This window comes from Crocodylus siamensis, chromosome 3 (assembly GCF_052110815.1).
Source record: "Crocodylus siamensis isolate JL-2025a chromosome 3, ASM5211081v1, whole genome shotgun sequence".
Lineage (NCBI taxonomy): Eukaryota > Metazoa > Chordata > Crocodylia > Crocodylidae > Crocodylus > Crocodylus siamensis.
This window is the reverse complement of record NC_143397.1, coordinates 229582675-229604184: the sequence shown is the minus strand read 5'-3', so window position 1 is coordinate 229604184 and position 21510 is coordinate 229582675. Positions and strand designations below refer to the sequence as shown.

Sequence of the window (21510 nt, the reverse complement as noted above, 5' to 3'; positions counted from 1 at the left end):
CCTCTACGCGTTGCCAATGCTTTTATGTTAAAATATTAGGTAAAAGGCTTGTGAATTTAATAAACTTGCATGTATATATTAAAACAATTATTTGCTGACTTAAATGCCTACTACCCAGAAAAACTAGCATGAAGATTCATGATGGTGAGATGAGCATGATGGTCAAAGTAAATGAGAGAAGATTTAGTGAGAAATTCCCTTGAGCCAACAGAAACTTAATAAATGAGCCCTGAAAGCTCATATCCTTTGTCTCCCAACTACGTAAGCTGATGCAATACAACTAACAAATCCCTCTTTTTTTTCCCCAAACAAGTCTAAATATTTTAGTTTATCTTAAGCATGTGCTGTCTCATTCTGAGTTGTATTGCCCTAGCTGTTTCAATCCAACCAGTTGACTTCTGGACCTTCCTGAAGCATCTCCTTTTTTCATATAAAAAATACTTTGGAAATAGCAAGAGAACTCCTTGGCCTGTGATAGATAGGTGTCAACAGTTTTGCCTTACTGGAAGCATCTCTTTGCAGATCATAGCTTTGGTTGTCTCCATGGTAAAGAAGGTAGATGCATGCTACCAAAACCCCTTCCCGGGGTGCTGAAGATCTATACAGTTATCCAAGATAAGGTTTTTATCATTGCTGCCATCCATCCACCAAAAACCCAACCAGGAGACATCTCTCTGGGTGAAAGCTCTGTTCCTTTGCTAGCTTGCTGATGCACATGAGTGTGACTTTCTGACTTGAAACTGAATTTCACAGTTTGTCTTACAGGGGGGATATTTTGCTAAATACAGCAAAAGCTGTGTTAACTGGCACTTCATTAGCTGGAAAATTCTATTAACTGGCATCCAAAGGATGCCGCCAAAGCAAAAACAGAAGTACCACTTCTGGGTTTTGACACTGTGAGCAGAGTTTTTCTGTGCCACTTCTTTGGCCCACAGTTCAGGGCAAAGCAGCCCCCTTCCCTGTCCCCCAGCACACTGATGCTGGGGACTGCACCAGATGGTGCACATTTGATTAACCAGAATATTTGATTAACTGGCATCCCCCATTCCTGGGGGATGCCGGATAACAGAGCTTTTACTGTATATTCCTTCCTTAAAAATCAGCCTGTGTGCCTGTTGTTGTATCAGTTATTCAAGTTATGTTGTCCTACACATGATGTCCTAGTTGCAGGCTTTGAGAGTACAAAAGGAAGTCCAGTCATTGAGGGTGGTACAGAAAGTACGCTGACGCCCCCGTACAACGAAGGAGCTGAGTCTCTTTATGCTACATACGTCCAGTAACTGCTTCCCTTCTCTACCTCCCAATATCAGGGCTCCTGGGGATATGGCAAGAGTTACTTTCCCGTGTTTCTCCACTTCACCTGAACTCATGCCTGCCATAACGTAATGGTGAGTTCTTGAGTTCAGAAAAACATGCAGACGTGAGTTTACTCTTTCCTCTGTTTTTGGTGCCTTGTTTGAAGGAACGGGCTATTAGTCCTCTTTCCAAGTCCAGACTCCACCCCTTTGGGCCCAGCCCTCTTGTCTCCACTCTTATGAGATAACTTGAACACCAAAGGCCTCTGCCTCTTGCACCTGGCTTCCCACCTGTTTTTCTGCTCCAGAAACAAGTAGCCAGCTGAAACAAAACTGCAGTCCAGCAATGCTGTCATTTTAATAGCTTCTCCCTCACTGCCCCACAGTTGGTTCCCTGGCAGTGCTGTGTCAGTGCTCTTAGCAGTCCCCCCCAGGTTCATGGCGCCTCTGGTGTTGCAGCTTTCACTGCTGCCCTTAACTGCCATTTTTGCCATGGAAGATGCAGCTGTCTCAAGAAGCACCTGATCATTGGCTGGGGAGCCTCTTTGGGGTCTGTAGCACTGGAGCTTGCCAGCCTTTCCACTGCCTGAAACGCAAGAAGCTTCCCCAAATTTCTTGCAGCTCTTGAGGCTTTCACAGTTCCTATTCCCTGGTTCCTATCTGGCCTCTATTTAAATGTCTGGAGACTCTTTCAGCCAGCTGATTGTTTGCCTGTCAGATGTAACTAATTTCCAAATTAACAAACTTTACCTCTGCTGGCCTCTGCATTCTCTTTAAAGGGTCAGTATCCCTAATCCATTGATGATGCCTTAGTCTCTCTATACCTCTGTCCTGGTCCCCATTTCTCCTTGTCACTCCCCCTGTCTCAGCAGGGTTACGGTTCCCTGTTACACCTCCAAATGCTCCGTGGAGAAAGCAGTAAAAGACAGAATCTTCCAAGCCTGCCAGGTATTCTGCCTCACAGAAGGAATCAGCCTAGGGTATCCTTTTAAAAGACCTTCCCCATCCTCTGAACATCAGCAGTTGTTTAAACATCCACTCATTCCTGCGAAAGTCTAGATGGGATATAGCCTGCGTAATTCTGAGACCTCTAACTTGCCTGAGAACAGGGATTCTCAAACAGGGTGCTGCAGCACCCTAGGGTACCTTGAGGTAATTTCAGTGGCGTCACAGGATGGCACGCAGTGTTATCGCTGTTGGGTGTGCGTGATTCACAAAATAAACTCGGAGATTTAAAATGTGGATCTGTAGTGCCAAAAACATTCTGACCTGCTGTGGTTCTGTCCTGTTCTTTGCAACAGGAAAATTGCTCTGTTATTTTTCTGTCGTCAAAAAAGCAAGGGAAAACTAAGAGCTGGCATTGTCCCAGGGGTTCTTTGAGTTTCATGAGGGATGCTTCAAGTCTAAAAAGGTTGAGAACCCCTGCCCTAGAGAGTGCTGGTATGTGGCCCTGCTGACTCTGTCATCACAGTACCTGTTAATGCTCATGGCACAACATGACTCAGCTGTGAAGAGGAAATTGGCCCAAAGATCATGGCTTCATCTCATAATTTAGGTACGGGCTAACTGATGGTCATGGACAGAGATTGTACCATAAATGTCCAGAATGTTTTGGTTTGTGGCATAAATCCAGTAAACTTGATAGAAGAACAACATTGAAAAGATTTTCTGTTTGAACAATGCTAATGCAGGTGCAGGTGGAGATGGCAGCCATCTGCTGCCAGGTAGCTAGTGAACTGTGTTTCTTCATTCTCTAATAAGTTATCAGAATATCTCTTCTATGTATTTTTCAGAATACAATTGAGTTGTGCTTTTTCTCGCAGAAAGAGCACAACTCTTTCATTTCTCCAGTTTTATTCCAGGTTAGTGTACACTACTATTTAATTTTTTAACTGATTCTCTGTTTCTACTTGTTTCCATTTGTCAGACCCTCTTTATTACTGGCAACAGACTGAAGGTGATTTAACGGTAACAGTTCAACTTCCAGAAGACATCACTAAGGATGACGTAACAGTACAGTTTTCTCCTGTTCATATCAGCATAGTATTGAAAAGTCAGCAGCTGCCTCTGTTAGAAGGAATGCTCCATTCATCTATTGACCATGAAAGCTGTACGTGGATAATTAGAGAGAACAAGAGGTATTATATTAAATTGTTCTTATTTTTCCTATTTAATAAACAAATTTTGGATCTCTTCTATGGTCCCTGAGGGAGTACCCCCTTACCAGTAGGCTTCCATTTTTGCAATGGGGATTCCTGAGGCTCCACTACCCTGACACTGAGTCACTAGTTTCAGCAGCTTTGTCATTCATACCACGACTCCTTTAACTGGTTCAAAAAGAACATGAAAACCAAGTTGAAGACTTATTCACCCTCAGAGCTATGTAGCCAGCAAATGCTTTGCAGCAACAGGAGTTTTTCAAAATAAGAGTTAAAAATAAAAAGCCAAAAATTAGAGCTAAGGACAGCCTCCTGCCCTGCAGAAGTGGCTGAGGGTGAGAAGCACTGCTCTCCTTGCCCCCAGTGAGTGTTCAAGCCTGGCGGTAGCAGGATCCCAACCAGGCTTCCTCATAGCTTGCCACTCTAGAAACCATCCGTGAGCTAGCACTCACCCTCCTTCCCTCCAACTTTCCAATGGGGAGGGAGAGTAGAGGACTGGGTGATGCTAGGGATCCTAGGAACCAAGAGGGGCATAGAGGCATTACAGGTGGTGCTAGAAAATTTTTTCCTGAGAAATTGCTGGTTAAAAGCTAAGATTTTTTTTTTCATAGAACAGATGGCTTTTTTTTCCATGAAAACACCTTGAACACCTGTATGGTAGTGCTTTTGTTTCAAGAAAAGGACACAGTTAGGCCATGGACAAGTGTTACATTTATGTCAAAGAATTTGCAGAAGCAATCTTAAATTCACTCTTAATTTTTTTTCACTAAGTAATAAAAAGCAGATAAGTGGAATACTAAGCAACTAGTACCATTCACTTACATTTTATTCAACTGGCAAAATAGCTAGCTTGAGAACTGAATGGGTTCAGATCTGCAGTGTCTTCTAAAAGCAATTAGTGACTTAATTTTTGTTTCAGTTAAGATGGGGTAAATAATGCAACTCCACAGAAGTATCAAATCAGTCTAAGTGAAATCAGAATAGAGTTCTCTGGGGCTTCATTTTTCATCAGTAAGCGACCACTATTGTTGAATAGCTAAGTCTTTGTATTAAAATACATTTTGCTGTCTTAAAAGATGATACTAATTTCAGTCAGTTAATTGACTAAATAATTGAATAAATGGTGTCCAATATGAATGTGTTTGTGTGAAGGTGTAGATTCCAGCTATAGATGAAATAATTTTCTGTGTAGACCAAAAAAATGGTCCATTTTCTTTCAAGACCAGTTTTGAAAAATGTGAGAATTGTATTTTAAACTATACTTTTAAAAACCTAATTTTGAGTTTCTCTTGTGCAAGGCTGCATATATTAAAAAAGCAAAGAGCTTTGCTTTAGGCCAAAAGAAAATGCAGAGATGGGGAAAATATTTTCAAGTGATCCTTTGCTCATGGTTTGTGAACAGGACTTGCTTCTGTTAATTTATCTTGCTTAGACTTGTGGAGGATAAGGGCATGAAGCGTTTTCTTCTCCTTGTTGTCAGGTGGAACCATATTAGGACTCTTTGTCTGAATTGCATGTTAAGACTCATTGTTTTATTAATGAGGTTAGTATTGTGAAATTGCCTCTGTATCTTAAAATTACCCACTGGAATAAAGTGGATAATTTTAGTTCATGTTAAGAGAGAATATTCTTTACATAATATCCATAGATCTGACCAACCCAGTCTTCCTTCATACTAGCCAGGCACAATAGGTAGAGAATCTTAACAAGGTTAGTCAAACAAAAAGGTAGCATTTCTTGTAGTGTTACGGTCTCTGTGATTATGTGTTAATGCACAGCAGTAGTGTAGGGTGGCAGCTGGATTCTAATACAAATAGCTCCGATTTTAATAGGAATGAGGCACAACTAATGTTTTTCATTACGCCTGTAATAGGATTACATTTCTGTTTTGTTATTTTAATCTAAAGGCAATGTTTGTAATAGTGAACCACAGAATGAAAAATTAACATTTTAATAAGGCATGTTCAGCACTTCTTTTAAAAATAAACAGCAGGTGGCTGTTTGGTTTGCATCTCTGATGAAAAGGGAGTGGAGGGAAATAGTCTATTTAGAAAAACAAAACAGGGCATCATCCCCCAGTACTCTCTCCCAGCTCTCAATCTTCAACTTCTCCTATAGCTTACTCTGGATTTCCTGGACCAAACTGAGAAGCTGTACAACTAGCGGTGTTAGTTTGATGCTTGTAGTAAGATGTAAAGCAGGGGTAGTCAACATCTTTTGGCCTGAGTGCCGAAAAAACCCACAATGCTTACCTTGGAAGGTGCCAGAGTGCCAGCATGCCAGAAAAACACAATGAGAGCAGGGGGTACATGGCAGGATGCCCTGCTTGTGCCCCTTGCCCCTGCCCCACAGCCCAGGCTCTGTGGCTATCAGCAGCTACCCAGAATCTGGGCTGGCTGCAGCTGGGAAGCTGCAAACAGCTGCTGCTGCCCCAGCCCTGGGCTCCAGGGAGGCAGCAGATACCGGTGATGCTCCCTGCCGTGCTGCTCTCACTGCTGCTTCTGTAGAGCAGCATGTGAGACCTGGTGGGGCAGGGCAGAGCGAGGAAGTGTAGAAAGCTGCCTGCAGCTCTGAGTTCCCCACTGCCCTGGTCACACTTACCCTGCAGCTGGGGGCAGCACCAAGGCAGACAACCCTGCACTGCTACCCATGCTGCTCCCACGCACACAGGGGAAATGTGACCAGGGCATCATGGAGCGTGCAGCTGCAGGCAGCTTCCCTGTGCAGCCCCTCTGTTAGCTGCCACTCTGGGTCACACACGCTGTGCTCCTGGCCCTGTTTCCCTCTCCTGGGCCCTCCATCCTCCCAGCCAGCTATTGGGAGCAGCTCGGGCTCTGGCTATCAGCAGGTACTCAGAACCTGGGCCGGCTACAGCCAGGAGCCTGGAAACAGCTGCTGCCTCCTGGCTCTGGGCTCCAGGAAGGCAGCAGGTACCATCACTGCACCCATTGGGGCCGAGAGGCAGCAGCTGTTTGTAGCCTCCTGGCTGCAGCCAGCACAGATTCTGGGGTAGCTGCTGCCAGCTATGGTGCCTGAGCAGCTTGTAGCCTCCCAGCCACCTTCCAGGAACAGCCTGGGCTTCTGGCTGGCAGCAACTACCCAGAGCCAGGGCCGGCTGCAGCCAGGAGGCTGCAGACAGCTGCTAGCTCCTGGCCTTGGCCCTGGCCCCAATGCGGGCTGAAGAAAATGGGCTTGACTGCCAGTGTTTGCTGACCCCTAATGTAAAGTATACGTTGTAGGTTAGGCTTGTGGGTGGGGGGGGGGAACAGAAGAGCGAAAAGCAGCCTGAGCAGACCTAAACTTTCTACTGTATTTGACATTCTTCTGTTGGTTGCTTTTCCTATTAGAACTCCTCCCATGCCCCACCTTCCCATCTGCTTCTTCTAATAAATTAATTCGGTATAGTTTGGAAATATATAGTTTATCACCAGTTACATTCTGTCTGAATCCAGGTCGTGGAATCATAATGAAAGATTTTTATAAATGGTGCCTTTTTTCCATCCCATTGGTAATACATGCAGTCTCAAGTCTCTTTGGTCTACAGATATCAATATTAACTACCCATATTGATATTAAAAGCCATGACTGATTGGCGAACAACTGGGTCTTAAGTTTTGAGAATGAACTGTAGTCTAATATTTCAGCCATCTGCATTTTTAAGGAAAACCAGATGAATTAAAACTATACAAAAGGTGAATGCATTGTAAAGTTGCAGTGTGTCATTAAAATAATGTGAGCTGTCCTTTATCTGAATATGTAATTCTGTGTTCCAACTGGGGAAAATCTAAGGTATAAGCAGGAATACCCATGAGATGAAAATATTTGATAAATGTAATATCCTAAAATACCTTATGGGGAACTGACCATTCTCTAGAAGGGACTTAGTCCTTTTTCCACTGAAAGCGGGGAAAGTAAGAGGGTGACCGACCAAATGAAATATAACAGGAAGAATAATAGAACCCAATCAGTGTGGCTACAAAGACCTTTTTTTTAAAGAAATGAAATGGAAGATTTCTCTTTAAATAAACATGTGGTAAGAGAAAAATAGCTTCTGGTATTTCACTATATTGTACTTTTGTAACATGTCGTAATACTTCCATTAAGATTGAAAATATTCTTGTAAAGCAGATGCCCATAACTGTCCACATTTTGCAAATGGGAAAAGGAAGAATCATAAAAATCATCTTATCATATGTAAGAAACAGTATTGCCAACCCTGCCCTGTCAAAAATCATAAGACAAACACTGTCAAAAATCATAAGACAAACACTTAAATCAAGAGAATTGCAATGTAAATCATGAGAATATTTTTGAAGTGTGTGTGTGTGTGGCAGGGGGTTGTTTGTAAAGGTGTGGGGAGAGGTGTTGGAGCCCAGAGTAAGGGGGTTCCTGCACACCCTGGCAATATGTGGGGTACTGTGGGTCAAGAGTGAGGGGTAGCAGTAGGGCTGGGATGGTAGTGGCTTGGGAATGAGGGACAGACAAACTGACAGGTTGGTTTGTGGGTTGTGCTGCAGCTGCAAGCAGCTTGTTCAGATGTGCAGTGGGGCTGCGGAACTCCCCACCCCTGCATGCACCCCTGGATTTGTGCTCAGGGTGGAAGCAGGCTGCTTGCTATAGCCTGCAGCTCTGCACCCTGCTGCCTTTGTCCCGGGAGCCACGCAACTCCATCAGGTGGCCATGAGATGCACAGTGTGGCCATCATGCAGCTCCCAGGTCAAAGCCAGCAGGACACAGAACCCCAAGCCCACAACAGGCAACACACCTCCACCCTGCACATAAATCTGGGGGGGCACGTGCCCCCCCATGCCTTTCCCAGGGGTCCATGCAGTGGCAGGGAGTCATGCCCCCCCCAGTGCTCCTGGATAACCACCTGCAGCTTTGTCACACAACCCACCCTGGCCCCCAGGCCCAATTCAGCCCAGTCCCTGTGCCACTTCCTCCCTTGCCATGGGGGCCTTGATTTGCCCCCCTCCATTCCCCCCCCCCCACACACACCTTTCCACTTCACAGACTTACCAGCACAGCGCTGTTCAACATGCATTAAAAGAAAAAAATCCAGTATTTGATCTCTCTATCCGGAAATCATGAGTCGGAGTTAATTTGACTTGGAAATCGGGAGTCTTGTGATTGTTTCCCAAGAGTTATCATTACTGAAGAAAGTGATAGCACCATGAACGGACTTTAATTTCCAATGTCCAATTTAGAGCTACAAATACAAGAGGACGAGTCTGTCTAGAAAGAGTGGTTTGGTACTGTAGCACCTAAGACAGAGGTCCCTAAATCCCAATTATGGATTGAATTTCCTTGTAGCAGGCACGCTATAAACATCGAACCAAAAGACTGTCCCTGTTCAAAAGTATCCACCCATGTCTAATGCAAGGCATGCCAACAGTGCAAGCAAATAAGTGAAATGTTGTGTTTTAATTCTGCAAATCTTGTTACTCAAGTGTGTTTTACAGAGGTGTAGGTTGTAGCCATGTTGGTCTAAGGACATAGGCAGACAAGGTTCTTTGGGTGAATCTTTTTATTTTATTTTATTAGCTTTTATTAGACCAGCTTTACTGTCCAAACCCCCAAGGTCTGGTACACCCTGCCATCGCAGGTGGTTCATGCACCTATGTTGAACACCTTCAAGAGTAAATTGGATGCTTATCTTGCTGGGATCCTATGACCCCAGCTGACTTCCTGCCCTTCGGGTGGGGGGCTGGACTCAATGATCTTTCGAGGTCCCTTCTAGCCCTAATGTCTATGAAATCTGTAAATAGTTGGAAAACAATTTTTAAACAAGCTTTCGGGTTCAAAAACCCTTCATCAGGCTAAGGAGTTGTTTCACAGATGAGTTGTTTTCTGTGTTATCTTTGATATGCCATGTGAGAGCAACAGTCCCTAACTAAGAGAAGAGAGCAGTCAAGCTGCCAGAATACCAACTGCTTTTAATTTTTGTGAGAGTAAAATAATTGGCTACTAATTACTGACACAGACTGCTCACTTGAGTATCAGAGTAATTGCTGCATGGAATTTCAAAATATAGTATAATTAAGAAGAAAGAATTGTCCTAGATCATATTTCACTTCCACGATATTGTTGTTTGCCATCAATAGCTCACAATGTATGATCTCACCTCAAAAATGGTCCTGTTATACCCAGGGAACTATAAAGTGTTTCTACTTTGACAATGGACAGCCCGCTACAGGGGCTGATTCTGTTCCATCCTACAGAGAACCTTCTACCATTCTGGCAATGGGCAGATCTGTATGACTCAAGATTGTAATTCTGTTGCACCCAGGATGTCTGACAGCATTGACCTCAGGATGTGAAAACCCCTCTCCCCGACAAAAAAAAAAAAAGAAAAGAAAAGAAAAACCAGGGAGGGAGCAGAGGAGAGCCATGGGATAGAAGTGGTACCCATATGTTTCCCAAGAGCCTAGAGCTTAAGGACTTGTCCAGGAAGCCAGGAAGTTGAAGACCTGAGTTTTATGCCTACTTCATTTAGTATATTAGCAGGGGGCAGGCAGGATTCAATTCCACATGACTTTTCTGCAATTTTCCAATGTCTATTTAATACAAAGCTGCCCGTAACTCTACGTAGTCCATAACCTGAGTGGTTAGAGCACTTTTCCTCTGACAATGAAGATAGCAGTGCAAATGCCCTCAAAAGTGAGGTGTACTTAAAACCCAGCTCCATTTCCTCAGCAAATGCTTTTACCGCTAAGCACTCCTTTAAGATATAGATAAATGTTACAATGTAACTAACTATTCTCTCCCATGCTCCTGTAGCAATATAAATATAGTAAAACTGTCCTTCTCTTGGAGCCTGAATGAAGCAGAATTCAAATTTACAATGGTTTTGCTACACTTGTATCTGAATAGGAGCATGCAGAGGTTACAGTTGCATCTTAACAGCCTTTATCAATATAATTTCATATGCATAATAATTATATTGTTGTCTAGACAAGGGGTATCAACTACGTCCCACAGAACTGTTCCATCTTTCCTCCCAGTAAGCCAATGGGCTGCTGCAAGCTGTGGGCATGGATTGCTATTTGACAACATTGGCTTCAGACTGTAAAAAAACTAAAATTAAAATAATAATGGGGCAGCAGAGGAGGGCGATGGGATAGAAGACAGAATTTGAGGTCCCTGGACCCTGATGGGCATTCAGTGGCAGGTCCCCAGACTCGTACTGCCACCCAAACTTGGCCCCATGCTGCTGGTAGGTTCCAGCCCCAGGCTGCTGCCCAAGTGCAGACCCCGTGGACCTAGGGTTACCATATGTCTGGGTTTTCCTAGACATGTCCTCTTTTTTTTTTTGGCCTCCAGCCCTCCATCTGGGCAGGTTTTTAAAATGCAAGTAAATGTCCAGGTTTTTGTTCTCCCTCTGCTTTCCCCTGGGACTTGCGTCTTGGCTGCTTGGGGCTGGGAGCAGCAGGGGATGGTGGTTGGTTGTTGGGGGATCACGTGTTCTCCATGCAAGCCACAGCAGCTGCTTGCAGGTGAGACAGGGGTGTGTGTGTGTGTGTGTGTGTGTGTGGCAGGGGGGCAGCAGGGCTGGGGGGACGGGGACTGTGGATCAGGAGTGAGGGGCATTGGTAGGGCTGGGGTGGGCAGAGGGGCTTCAGGCTGGGAGTGAGGGGCACCGGCAGGGCTAGGAGGCAGGGGCTGTGGGTTGGGAGTGAAGGACACTGGCAAGGCTTGGGGGGAGCAGGAGACTGCACGGCACTAGCACAGCTGGGAAGGGTCAGGGGGCTCTGGGTTGGGAGTAAGGGGCACCAGCAGGACTGGGAGTGGGGTACAGTGGGTCAGGAGTGAGAGGCAGCAGCGGTGGTGGGGGGGAGGTTATGACTTGGGAATGAGAGGCAGAAGTATGGCACAGTCATATCACTGCCTCACTCCCTCCACAATCATATGTACCTTCCTCCCTCTCCTCCCCCTCCCCCTGCGCTCCCTCCTTCCCACAGGTGTCCTTTTTTTTTGATACTGAAAATATGGTAACCCTATCCATGGTGCTGTTGAATGCAGACCCACTTTAGCTGCTGTTGGCCTTGAGGGTCTGGCCTGGGAAGAGTCCATGGAGGAGTCTGGTTCCAGCTCTGGGTTCTGTCTGAGTTTCACTTGGTCTACACCCTGAATGTCAGAGTTACTTCATGTGGCTTCTCTATCTAAGGAGTAGGATTTTTTGTGTGTGTGTGAGTTTAAACACGTTCAAGAATGAATTTCATAGATTTCATAGACATTAGGGCTGGAAGGGACCTCGGGAGATCATCGAGTCCAGCTCCCTGCCCAAAGAGCAGGAAGTCAGCTGGGGTCATAGGATCCCAGCAAGATAAGCATCCAATTTACTCATGAAGGTGTTCAGTGTAGGTGCTTGAACCACCTCCACTGGCAGACTGTTCCAGACCTTGGGGGCTCAGGCAGTAAAGAAATTCTTCCTAAAGTCCAGCCTGAAACGGTCTTGCAGGAGTTCGTGACTGTTCGACCTCATCATCCCTTGGGGCACTCTGGTGAACAAACGTTCCCCCAGATCCTGGTGGTCACCCCTGATAAACTTATAGGTGGCCATCAGATCACCTCTGAGCCTGTGCTTTTCCAGGCTAAAGAGTCCCATGTCTCTCAGCCTGTCATCGTAAGATCTGTTTTCCTGACCTCTGATCATGCGCGTGGCTCTCCTCTGGACTCTCTCAAGCTTCTCCACATCCTTTTTGAAAACTGGACGCAGTACTCCAGCTGCGGCCTCACCAAGGCCGAGTACAAGGGGAGAATGACGTCCCGGGATTTACTCGAGAAGCATCTATGGATGCAAGCCAGCGTTTTGGTCGCTTTACTAGCCGCAGAATCGCATTGCAGGCTCATGTTCATCTTGTGGTCAATGATGACCCCCAAGTCTCTTTCTTCTGTAGTGCTATCCAACGTAGCACTGCTGAGCCTATAAGGATGCTGCAGGTTTTTCCTCCCAAGGTGGAGAACCTTGCATTTTTTGGTGTTATGAACCATCAGGTTCTCGTCTGCCCATTTGCTGAGCTTGTCCAGGTCAGCCTGGATCACCCGCCTATCTTCTGGCGTGGATTCTTTGCCCCAAAGTTTGGTGTCATCGGCGAACTTGGCCAGTCCACTCCTGACTCCAGTGTCCACATCATTAATGAAGATGTTGAACAGGATGGGTCCCAGGACAGAGCCTTGAGGGACCCCACTGGTGACAGGGCACCACGATGAGTGACTGCCATCAATTACAACCCTCTGGTTCTGACCACGGAGCCAGTTTCCCAGTTAGCAGATCGTGGTGGAGACAAGGCCACAACTGGGCAGTTTGGCCAAGAGGTGATCGTGGGATACCAGATCAAAGGCTTTTTTGAAGTCAAGATATATGACATCAATCTCTTCTCCCTTGTCCAGGTGATAGGTCACCTGGTCATAGAAGGAAATGAGATTGGTCAAACAAGACCTACCCGCAGCAAACCCGTGCTGGCTATCCCTTAGAATGTTAGCCTGGGCCAGTCCCTCAAGGATGGCCTCAATAAATTTTTCTAAGATCTTCCCCAGGATAGAAGTCAGGCTAATGGGTCTGTAGTTAGCCGGATCCACTCTTCTCCCTTTCTTGAAGATCGGCACCACATTGCCCGAAGACTGGAAGAAGGCCACTACACCAGAGCGCCAGGAGTTTTCAAAGATCCGTGCCAGGGGCTGGGCTATGACGCTCACCAGCTCCTTGAGTACCCTGGGGTGCAGGTTGTCAGGGCTGGCTGACTTGAAGGTGTCCAGCTTCTCAAGGTGTTCCTTCACGAGGTCAGCATTTATGGAGGCTAGGGGATCCCCATCACTCGGCTCTCCCTGTCCCATAGCAGGCATGGGCGTCCCATGGGACTGATGAAAGACTGACGCAAAGTACCTATTTAATAGGTTGGCTTTTTCCTGGGCGTCAGTTGTCGGTTGCCCCATCTGGTTTAGCAGGGGTCCAACATTGCCCTTGCTTTTCCTCCGGCTCCCCACATATCTGAAAAAGGACTTTTTGTTGTCCTTGATGCTTGAAGCTAGTTGGAGTTCAGTTGCAGCCTTGGCTTTCCTGGTTTGCTCCCTGCAGGACCAGACCAGTGCAGAATAATCCTCCTTGGAGGTGAATCCCATCCTCCATCCTTTGTAGGCTTTCCTTTTTAGCCGCAGGAGGTCCGCTAGGTCCCTAGAGAGCCAGGAGGGCTGCTGTGCCTTCTTGCTGCCTTTCCACCCCACAAAGGGCCAGGAAGTTGCCCACAGTCTACATGGGGTCTGCAAGCAGTTAATATAATGGGCATGGGCAGCCACCTCTCCCACTGCTGTACAAGGGGGAAAGGCCTGTGGGGGTGGGGAGGAAATAAGGTTGCAGCAGAGCTTTAGTGGAAGTAGATATCTAAGCAATCTAGACTTATTTGTTTTGTGGTTGTACAGGGGCAATAAGGTCATGTTTAATGATTTAGCTACTTAAAAGCCACATGTCATGTTCTAGGCTATAGATTTTCAGCTAGAAAGTGACTGCCATCTCACTTATCTGTCAATAGCAACAATCCTTTCTCTGTAACTGGAAAGTAGGGAATGGATTAGATATATTTAGTTGTCAAGGCCATACTAAAGATACGTAGTTCTCCAAGGCAATTAAAATAATGACTTTTGTTATCAACAGCTTAGTTTCCTTTTTCCTCTAAAAATGTAGGACTATTTCACTTTTATAGTCCTTAAGTTTGTTTTAAAATAATGTAGACCGGGGTGTCCAACCTTTTTGAATGTGGGGCTGGTTCATGAACTTTTTATCACCCAGTGGGCTGGCGAGCCATATTCAAAGACCTCACAGGAAGTGGTATCACATCAGGAAGTGATGTCACGTGACCTTTGACACTAATGAAGTTTCAGTAAGTGACAATGAAATGGGTCTGGAAATGTGCCTAGGGAAGTTGTGGTTTTCAGAAACTATGTATGTTTGGTATGGCCTAGGAACAGGACATCATTTTTCTGTGCAGGGGGTTGGACTAGATTAGGGCTGCCCAGCTGACTACCTGCAGGCCACATGTGGCCCACAAAGGGCCAGGATGTTGCTTACAGTCTACGTGGGGTCTGCAAGCAGTTAATATATAGGGCATGGGCATGGGCAGCCACCTCTCCCACTGCTGTGCAAGGGGGAAAGGCCTGTGGGGGTGGGGAGGAGCGGTCCATGTCCTGCAAATGTCTCCTACATGGCTGAGGATGGGGGTCTGCATGCTGCTGGAGCAGCCCATGCAGTGAGGGGGTCCTAGGGGCCCACCCCCATAGTGTGCAGCCTGTGCAACACATGCTGGTGTTATCTGGGGCTCACAGCCTCACCAGATCTGAACAGCCCTGGCCCAGCCCCGAGGCGCCCCCCATCTCTACGCGGGAACTTCTTATGCCTCCATCCACCACGCGTGCGGGCAGGGCGTGGGCCATGCTTGCAGCTTCCCCAGCCAAGTGAGAAGCTGCACCTGCTATCCCTAGCTCATTTAATCAGGCGTGGCTGGGGCAGCCCTGTGCCGCGCCGCCCTTGGGGCAGCAGGGGCAGGACCCGGCTCACTGATGAGCCCGGCCCTGCAGGGGTAAGCAGCTCCCCTCCCCTCGCTGCCGGCTGGGGCCCGCGGGCCAGATAAAATGACTAGGAAGGCCACATGTTGGACAAGCCTGATGTAGACATTAATGATTGGCTCTAAAGAGAGAAACTTTTCAATGAAAATTAACAAATTAAAATATAAAATTAGCCGGAAAAGCCCTTAATTATTGACTATTGCCTAAAGAAAGCTTGAGACATAAGTCACTGTTGAGAAAATAGCCAGTGGACAGGCTGTATATAAAAGTTTTATTCAAAATTTGCTGAGTACTGCTTTTCTGGAGGGGTATTATGCGTTATGCCAAAAGACGTGGGGAAGATTGAACAGAAACTTTAATGAATGCTCAAACTGGAGAACTGAGAAATTCTTGGCTAAGTAGGGAAATCCAGGAAAGCCTAAGGGCCAGAAAAAGGGGCATACAGGCTGTGGAGGCAGGGAGTAGCTACCAAGGAGGATTATACCTCCTTGGCTCACACTTGCTGGGAATTGGTTAGGAAGGCCAAAGCAGGATTAGAACTCAGGCTAGTGACAAAAATGAAGGACAAGAAGAAGTCCTGCTTCAGGTATATAGGAAGCAAAAAGAAGGTGCTGGGCAGCATAGGACCCCTACAAGATAGGGAAGGGCAGCTGGTGACAGATAGCTGGGACAAAGCACAGTGAGTTTTTTGCCTCTGTATTCTTGAACTAGGATCTAGACAGATCTCTCAAATGCATTACTGACAGAGGCAGGAGAAACACCAGCCCACCAACTACCAGCGCCAACTTAGTAAAGAGACACTTAAAGGGGCTGGATGCGTTTAAATCAGCAGGACCAAATGAGCTCCACCCAAGGGTGCTGTGTCATAGCAGAGCCATTGGCATGACTCTTTGAGTACTCATGTTGCTCAGATGAAGTCCCTGAGGACTGGAATTAGTTGTCCCTAATTTCAAGAAGGGGAGGAAGGAGGATCTGGGTAACTATAGACTGGTTAGTCTCACCTCTGTCCTTGGGAAAACCTTGAAAAAATTTTCATGGATCACATTTGTAGGAGTCCAGCAAGTAATATAATGCTAAAGGGGAACCAGCATGGGATCACAGCAGATGGATCCTGCCTGACTAACTTTGTTTCTTTTTATGATCAGATCACTAAGCTTAAATGCAGGAGTTGAGGTAGATGTCATCTACTTGAACTTTAAGAAGGCCTTTGACACTGTATCCTATCCTATTCTTATAAAGAAATTGAACAGCTGTGCCATAGACAATTACACAGTCATGTGGGTGGCAAATTGGCTTAAGGGTCATATTCAGAGAGTGGTGGTGGATGGGTTAGTATGGACCTTGAAAGATGTGGGCAGTGGGGTCCCCCAAGGCTTGGTTCTTGGGCTGGTGCTGTTCAATATCTTCATCAGCAACCTGGATGAGGGCATGGAAAGCACTTCTGTTCATATTTGCAGATGACACCAAACTATGGGGAAAGCAAACGCACTGATAGAAAGAAACTAAATCCAGGTGGACCTGGACAGGGTAGAGAAATGGGCAGAGAACAATAGCATGCAGTTCAACAAGGACAAGTGCGAAGTGCTGCACCTAGGGAGAGGGAATCACCAGCACACCTATAGGCTGGGGGATGACCTTCTCAGCAGCACAGCAACAGAAAGAGATCTCGGAGTCATTGTCAACTGACTCCAGGATAACAATATGATGAAATAATTAGCAGAGCTAACCGCACTTTGTCATGTGTTAGTAGGTACATCACAAACAGGTCCAGGGAGGTGATGCTCCCCTTCTATGCAGTACTGGTCAGGCCGCTGCTAAGAGTACTGCTTCCTATTCTGGGTGCCATAATTCAAGAAGGATGTGGATAACTGTGAGAGGGTCCTAGAGGAGGGCCACTTGTATGGTTAGAGGCCTGCAGGAAAGGCCTTATTATGAGGAAAGGCTGAGGGACCTGTACAAGAAAAGGTTGAGGGGGGATCTTGTGTCGATATACAAATTCACTCGGGGGGCATCAGGAAATAGGAGATGCTCTGTTTACGAGACCAGAGCACTCCTTGGAATAACCAAAAATAATGGTCACAAGCTGATGGAGAGAGAGAGTAGGTTTAGGTTGGACATCCGAATGAACTTCTTAACTGGTAAGGATTGCCAGAATCTGGAATGAGCTTCCATGAGAGGTGATGCTCTCCTGTACCTCTGGGGTCTTCAAGAGAAGACTGGACAAGCACCTGGCTGGGGTCACATGACCCCAACACTTTCCTGCCACTGGTAGGGCGCCAGACTTGATGTTCCTTTGATGTCCCTTCCAACCCTAGCATCTATGATTCTTTCAGTTGTATTTTGTGATATGGATGCATGCACAGATATATTTACTTGTGGGGAGATGAATAGGTGAATAGTTCTCCAGATCATACTGAGTGGACATAGTTCTTGCAAACCTTGATTTATGTCTCCTGCAGTGAGGGGTTTGAGTTCAGCAAGCTAACTTGGTGAATACACTCTTCAAGCTAACTTACTAATTAAACTTGTTTTTAAAGAGCAGGTGTGCCAACCTGCAGTAGGGGAGCCATAAGTACTAGGAACAGCTGCTTTTTGTGACGTGGCAGATGGAGGAGGGGACAGGTAGCACAGAGGCAGGGAGCAGAAAGCAAAGCATCAGATCAGTCAGGGAGCACAGGTGTGGGAGCAGAATACTGAGCTACAGCTTGTTCACAGAGCAAAAAGAGCAGCAGATCAGGGAAAGGGATTAGGGTGGCACTTGATTTGTAGCATGCCTGCCAAAAAGGTTAGCCTCTACTGCTACAAAGAATTCTCTGTTTTTTCTGAAGCTTGAATGTTGTTTTTAAATTTTTAGAAATCCTGGATAGAAAATAACAATGATGTGAAGCCATGTATTAAGTTACTTGCTTTGTTTCATGTGTCAGACAAGCATCTTAATGAAGAGTAGGTAATCTTAATGCCAGAATACTCATACAGGTTTTATTAAAGAAAACCTTAAAACACATGCTCTTTTAGTCTTGCCTTTGACCCCAGTGCAGCAACGTATTTGTGCACAATGCTGATTTACTGATGTCAATAGAGAACTACTTGCATGCTTAATATATAGCCAGTTAATGCTTTAATGAAGCAAAAGTATAAAAGGTTTAATGGAATCACAGAACACATGGGCCTAAAGGCAGAAGCGCAGTGATGCAGCTAAACACATGGCTAATGGTTGTCGCCGTACCTCTGGTGCCAGTGGCGACATGTAGAGTGTGCATGGGCACCCCCTCAGAGCACTAGTGTACCCCCTGACAGGCAATGCTCCCTGCTTAGGTGATGGGCAGGGCAGGCAAGCAGGCAGGAGCTCCCCCTCCACCTCTCTCCTCCAGTTGGCGTGAGCAGCTGACTGGGGGAGCATGTGCCCTCACCCCAAGTCAGGTGGCATCAGTCACCCATGCCTGGTGCAGTTAGTGGCAGCCTTTTTTTCCACTGCCCCTTTTCTTGCCCCGCCACCCCATCAGCATCCATGGCAGCTCCCCTAATCACCCTACTCTAGTTATACCACTGCTGTGAAAGGGACCATGGGACATCATCTAATCCAAGTGCCTGATTAAAGGCAGGATCATTGCTCTGTAAATCATTCTAGACAAGTGTTTGTCTAACATTTTCTTAAACATCCAAGAGGTTCCACAACCTCCTTAAGTACTCTTTTCCAAGCAGCTTCAAAACTGCTTAGCACTGTTCCAACTTCTCTTATTGAAGTCTGAAGTAAAACTGTTAACTTCATCAGAAATAGACTTAACCCAAGGCAGCGCTGTAGGAAATGCTACTTTACAATGCTACTCGTTTTACATTTGTTACCCATTTTGTTTATGCATGAAGAAGTCGGAACATCTGCCAGTGTTACTGGGTTTTTTAACTATGTAGAGAAAAAATGTAATAAAATGGAGGGAAAAATGTTCCCTTTATGAATAGAAAAACCTTAACTTTAGTTGGACTACTGACTCCTTCCTGTAGTAGGAACGCACGCACGCACACACACTGTATACACACAAAATTTAAATACATCAGTTTCTTATCAAGGCGCAGGTTAATAGATTTGAATGTGACTTAATATGTAAGTTTGCTATCGAGTATTTCATTAAAAGTTTTATTTTAAGATTTTTTTGCAATGATCATAGGCATGTAGCTAAAGAGACTTACTAAGCTTCCCTAGAAAAGCTAGTTGGCATTTTTTTCCAAATTACCAGTCTCACGTTATACTTTTAATCAGCAGAATTCTTGTATTTTTGTTTTTGTGCATTTGTTTGTTTTGTAACAGTTTTGTAACAAATATCTCAGTGCTACAAATCATTTCTTACCACATTTCTCCTTTTAGTTTGGAGATTTCACTAAATAAGAAGGAAGAAGGACCAATGTGGCCAGAACTGATAGTGGGTGATTCACGAGGGGAGTTCATCACAGACTCTTCACAATGTTCAGCAGTAGCTGAACGTCTGATGCATCTGACCTCTGAAGAAACGGTAAGAAATTAAAATCCTCATGTTATTCATCAAGTTGTACCTTGTCAGGAGCCTGACTCCTCCTTTAACTAGTATGATATGATGAGATCATGTAAAATATGGATACCGCATTTTTCAATTAATTGTTTTTAAACCCTAGTAGTACTAGGTATCTGAATTCTAACACTGTCCACATGACAGACTGCATTCAATTAACATGTCATGGTTTAACTCAGTACAAAGAATGGAGACCAAATTTAATTTCTACTAGTTGTGAAATAACAGCTCCAAACTTACTGTAATCACTTGGTTTGGATGATTTTTCGCCACCCAGGATGCTTACTAGTAAAATAACATTAGGAACTCTGCTGCTGCTTATGCCAACCAACTGCCACAGCCACCTAGGGGGTCTGATTTTCAACCACTAACCAAAACACAGAAATCTATTATATTGAATATGTTTAAAGAGTTCTCTTTAAATGTTACTGATAATTAATGTGCTAAAAAGGGACATTTTTTGTCATTTAGTCATATTTCTTGCATAATGCAGTCATAGGAGTTCTCTGAGTTAATCCCCATTTACTAGAGTATATCTGTTAGAACAACCTGCTAATCTTTTATTTTTTTAAATTGTCAATGGTGGAGACTTCATTCTAGCCTTTCATAAGGTGTTCCAGTGGTTAATTATCTTCTGTCAAAATTATCATTTTCTGAATGGTCTCTTCAGAGTCCAGCCATTGGATCTTGTTAGACTTATGCCTTCTAGTCTGAAGAACTCTTATAATTTTTCTTTTCCCTGTGTACAGACTTATGCCATGGAGAGGCATTCATTTCTAGCACTGCAAATTCCTTGAAATTTGCAGCCCTAGAAATTCTAGCAAAAAGGGAGAGTACAAGCAATCTGGCCAGCAAGGTCCTCTCCTCCTGCTCCACAAGTGTTCCCAGACCAGAGTGACTCCAAACTGGTAAAGAGGGAAAGCAGCTGCTCCTCAGCTCCTTACAGTTTTTGGAAGGAGTTGAGCAGCCTATGTTTTCCATGTGTTTTCAAACTGGGATTACCTTTCCCTACTCAACCCTTTCTGATTGCCAAGAGGAGCTGAACACTAGTTTCTCCCTTTCCAGGCTGGGTTCGGTCTGGTATGGGAGGGATACAGAGGGAGCATTTCCCAGCCAACCAAAGGCTCTCAGTCCCAAGAGGACTTCAGCAGCACCTGCTTCCTGTACCCTCTCCAGATTGGGGAGCCCCAGTCTGGGGAAGGCGTGGGGAGCATTTCCCTATGCTGGACTCCTCCTGATTCCTGGGAAAAGTAAACAGGGAAACATACAGGCATTAAGTCTTGTGGGGAAGAGTCTTCCACAGGAGGGATCTTTCCCACTGAAAGGAAGACCATCTTTCTTGGGAGCAGCATGTTTCCTGCAGGAGAAGTGCACCAATGCCTCCACACTCAGTTTGTAGAAAAAGAATAACATTTCTTTTGCTAGAAATGAAAGGGCCATCCTTACCTTTTGACCCCCAATATGTCAGCTTTAATTTTGTTTAAGCAGAAGCAGGCTAGACTTGCACCTTACAAAATAACTAAATTGGAGATGCATAAGCTTTTGTAAGTAAAAATTTACTTCATCAGATCCTATGAAGGGGCTACAGAAAGCAGAGGTTCTAAATAGAAAGCCATGATGTAAATACAAAGAACAGGGAAAAGGGAAGAAAAAGGAGATGGAACTATGGAAGAGGTGAGGTGGATAGAAGGGGGGGGGGAAGCAGTTAACCCAGGGGTAGGCAAAATACGGCCCATGAGGTCATTCTATCCGGTGGCCCTAAACATTTTTTTTTTAATTAAAATTTATCTGTCCTTGGTTCCTCTTTTTTTTTTTTTTAAGACAAAAACCAGGGGCAGTAGGACCCAGGGAAAGCCCCAGCAGGCTCCTGCAACAGCAGGGCCTGCCTGGTCCCCCCCCCCCTTCTCCCCCCCAGCTGGAAGCCCCAGCAGGGGCTTCTGGCCTGGGATTATGTGG

General features: G+C 45.4%; 1 protein-coding gene across 1 annotated transcript in view; it reads left to right on the top strand.

Moving 5' to 3' along the window:
• The window catches only part of NUDCD1 (NudC domain containing 1), a 139982-nt gene that overhangs the window by 62372 nt on the left and 56100 nt on the right, over nucleotides 1-21510 (top strand). The window contains exons 6-7 of the mRNA XM_090040512.1: nucleotides 3223-3433; nucleotides 19374-19518. Of these exons, the coding sequence (XP_089896638.1) occupies nucleotides 3223-3433; nucleotides 19374-19518 (356 nt within the window). The remainder of the gene's footprint in view (nucleotides 1-3222; nucleotides 3434-19373; nucleotides 19519-21510) is intronic.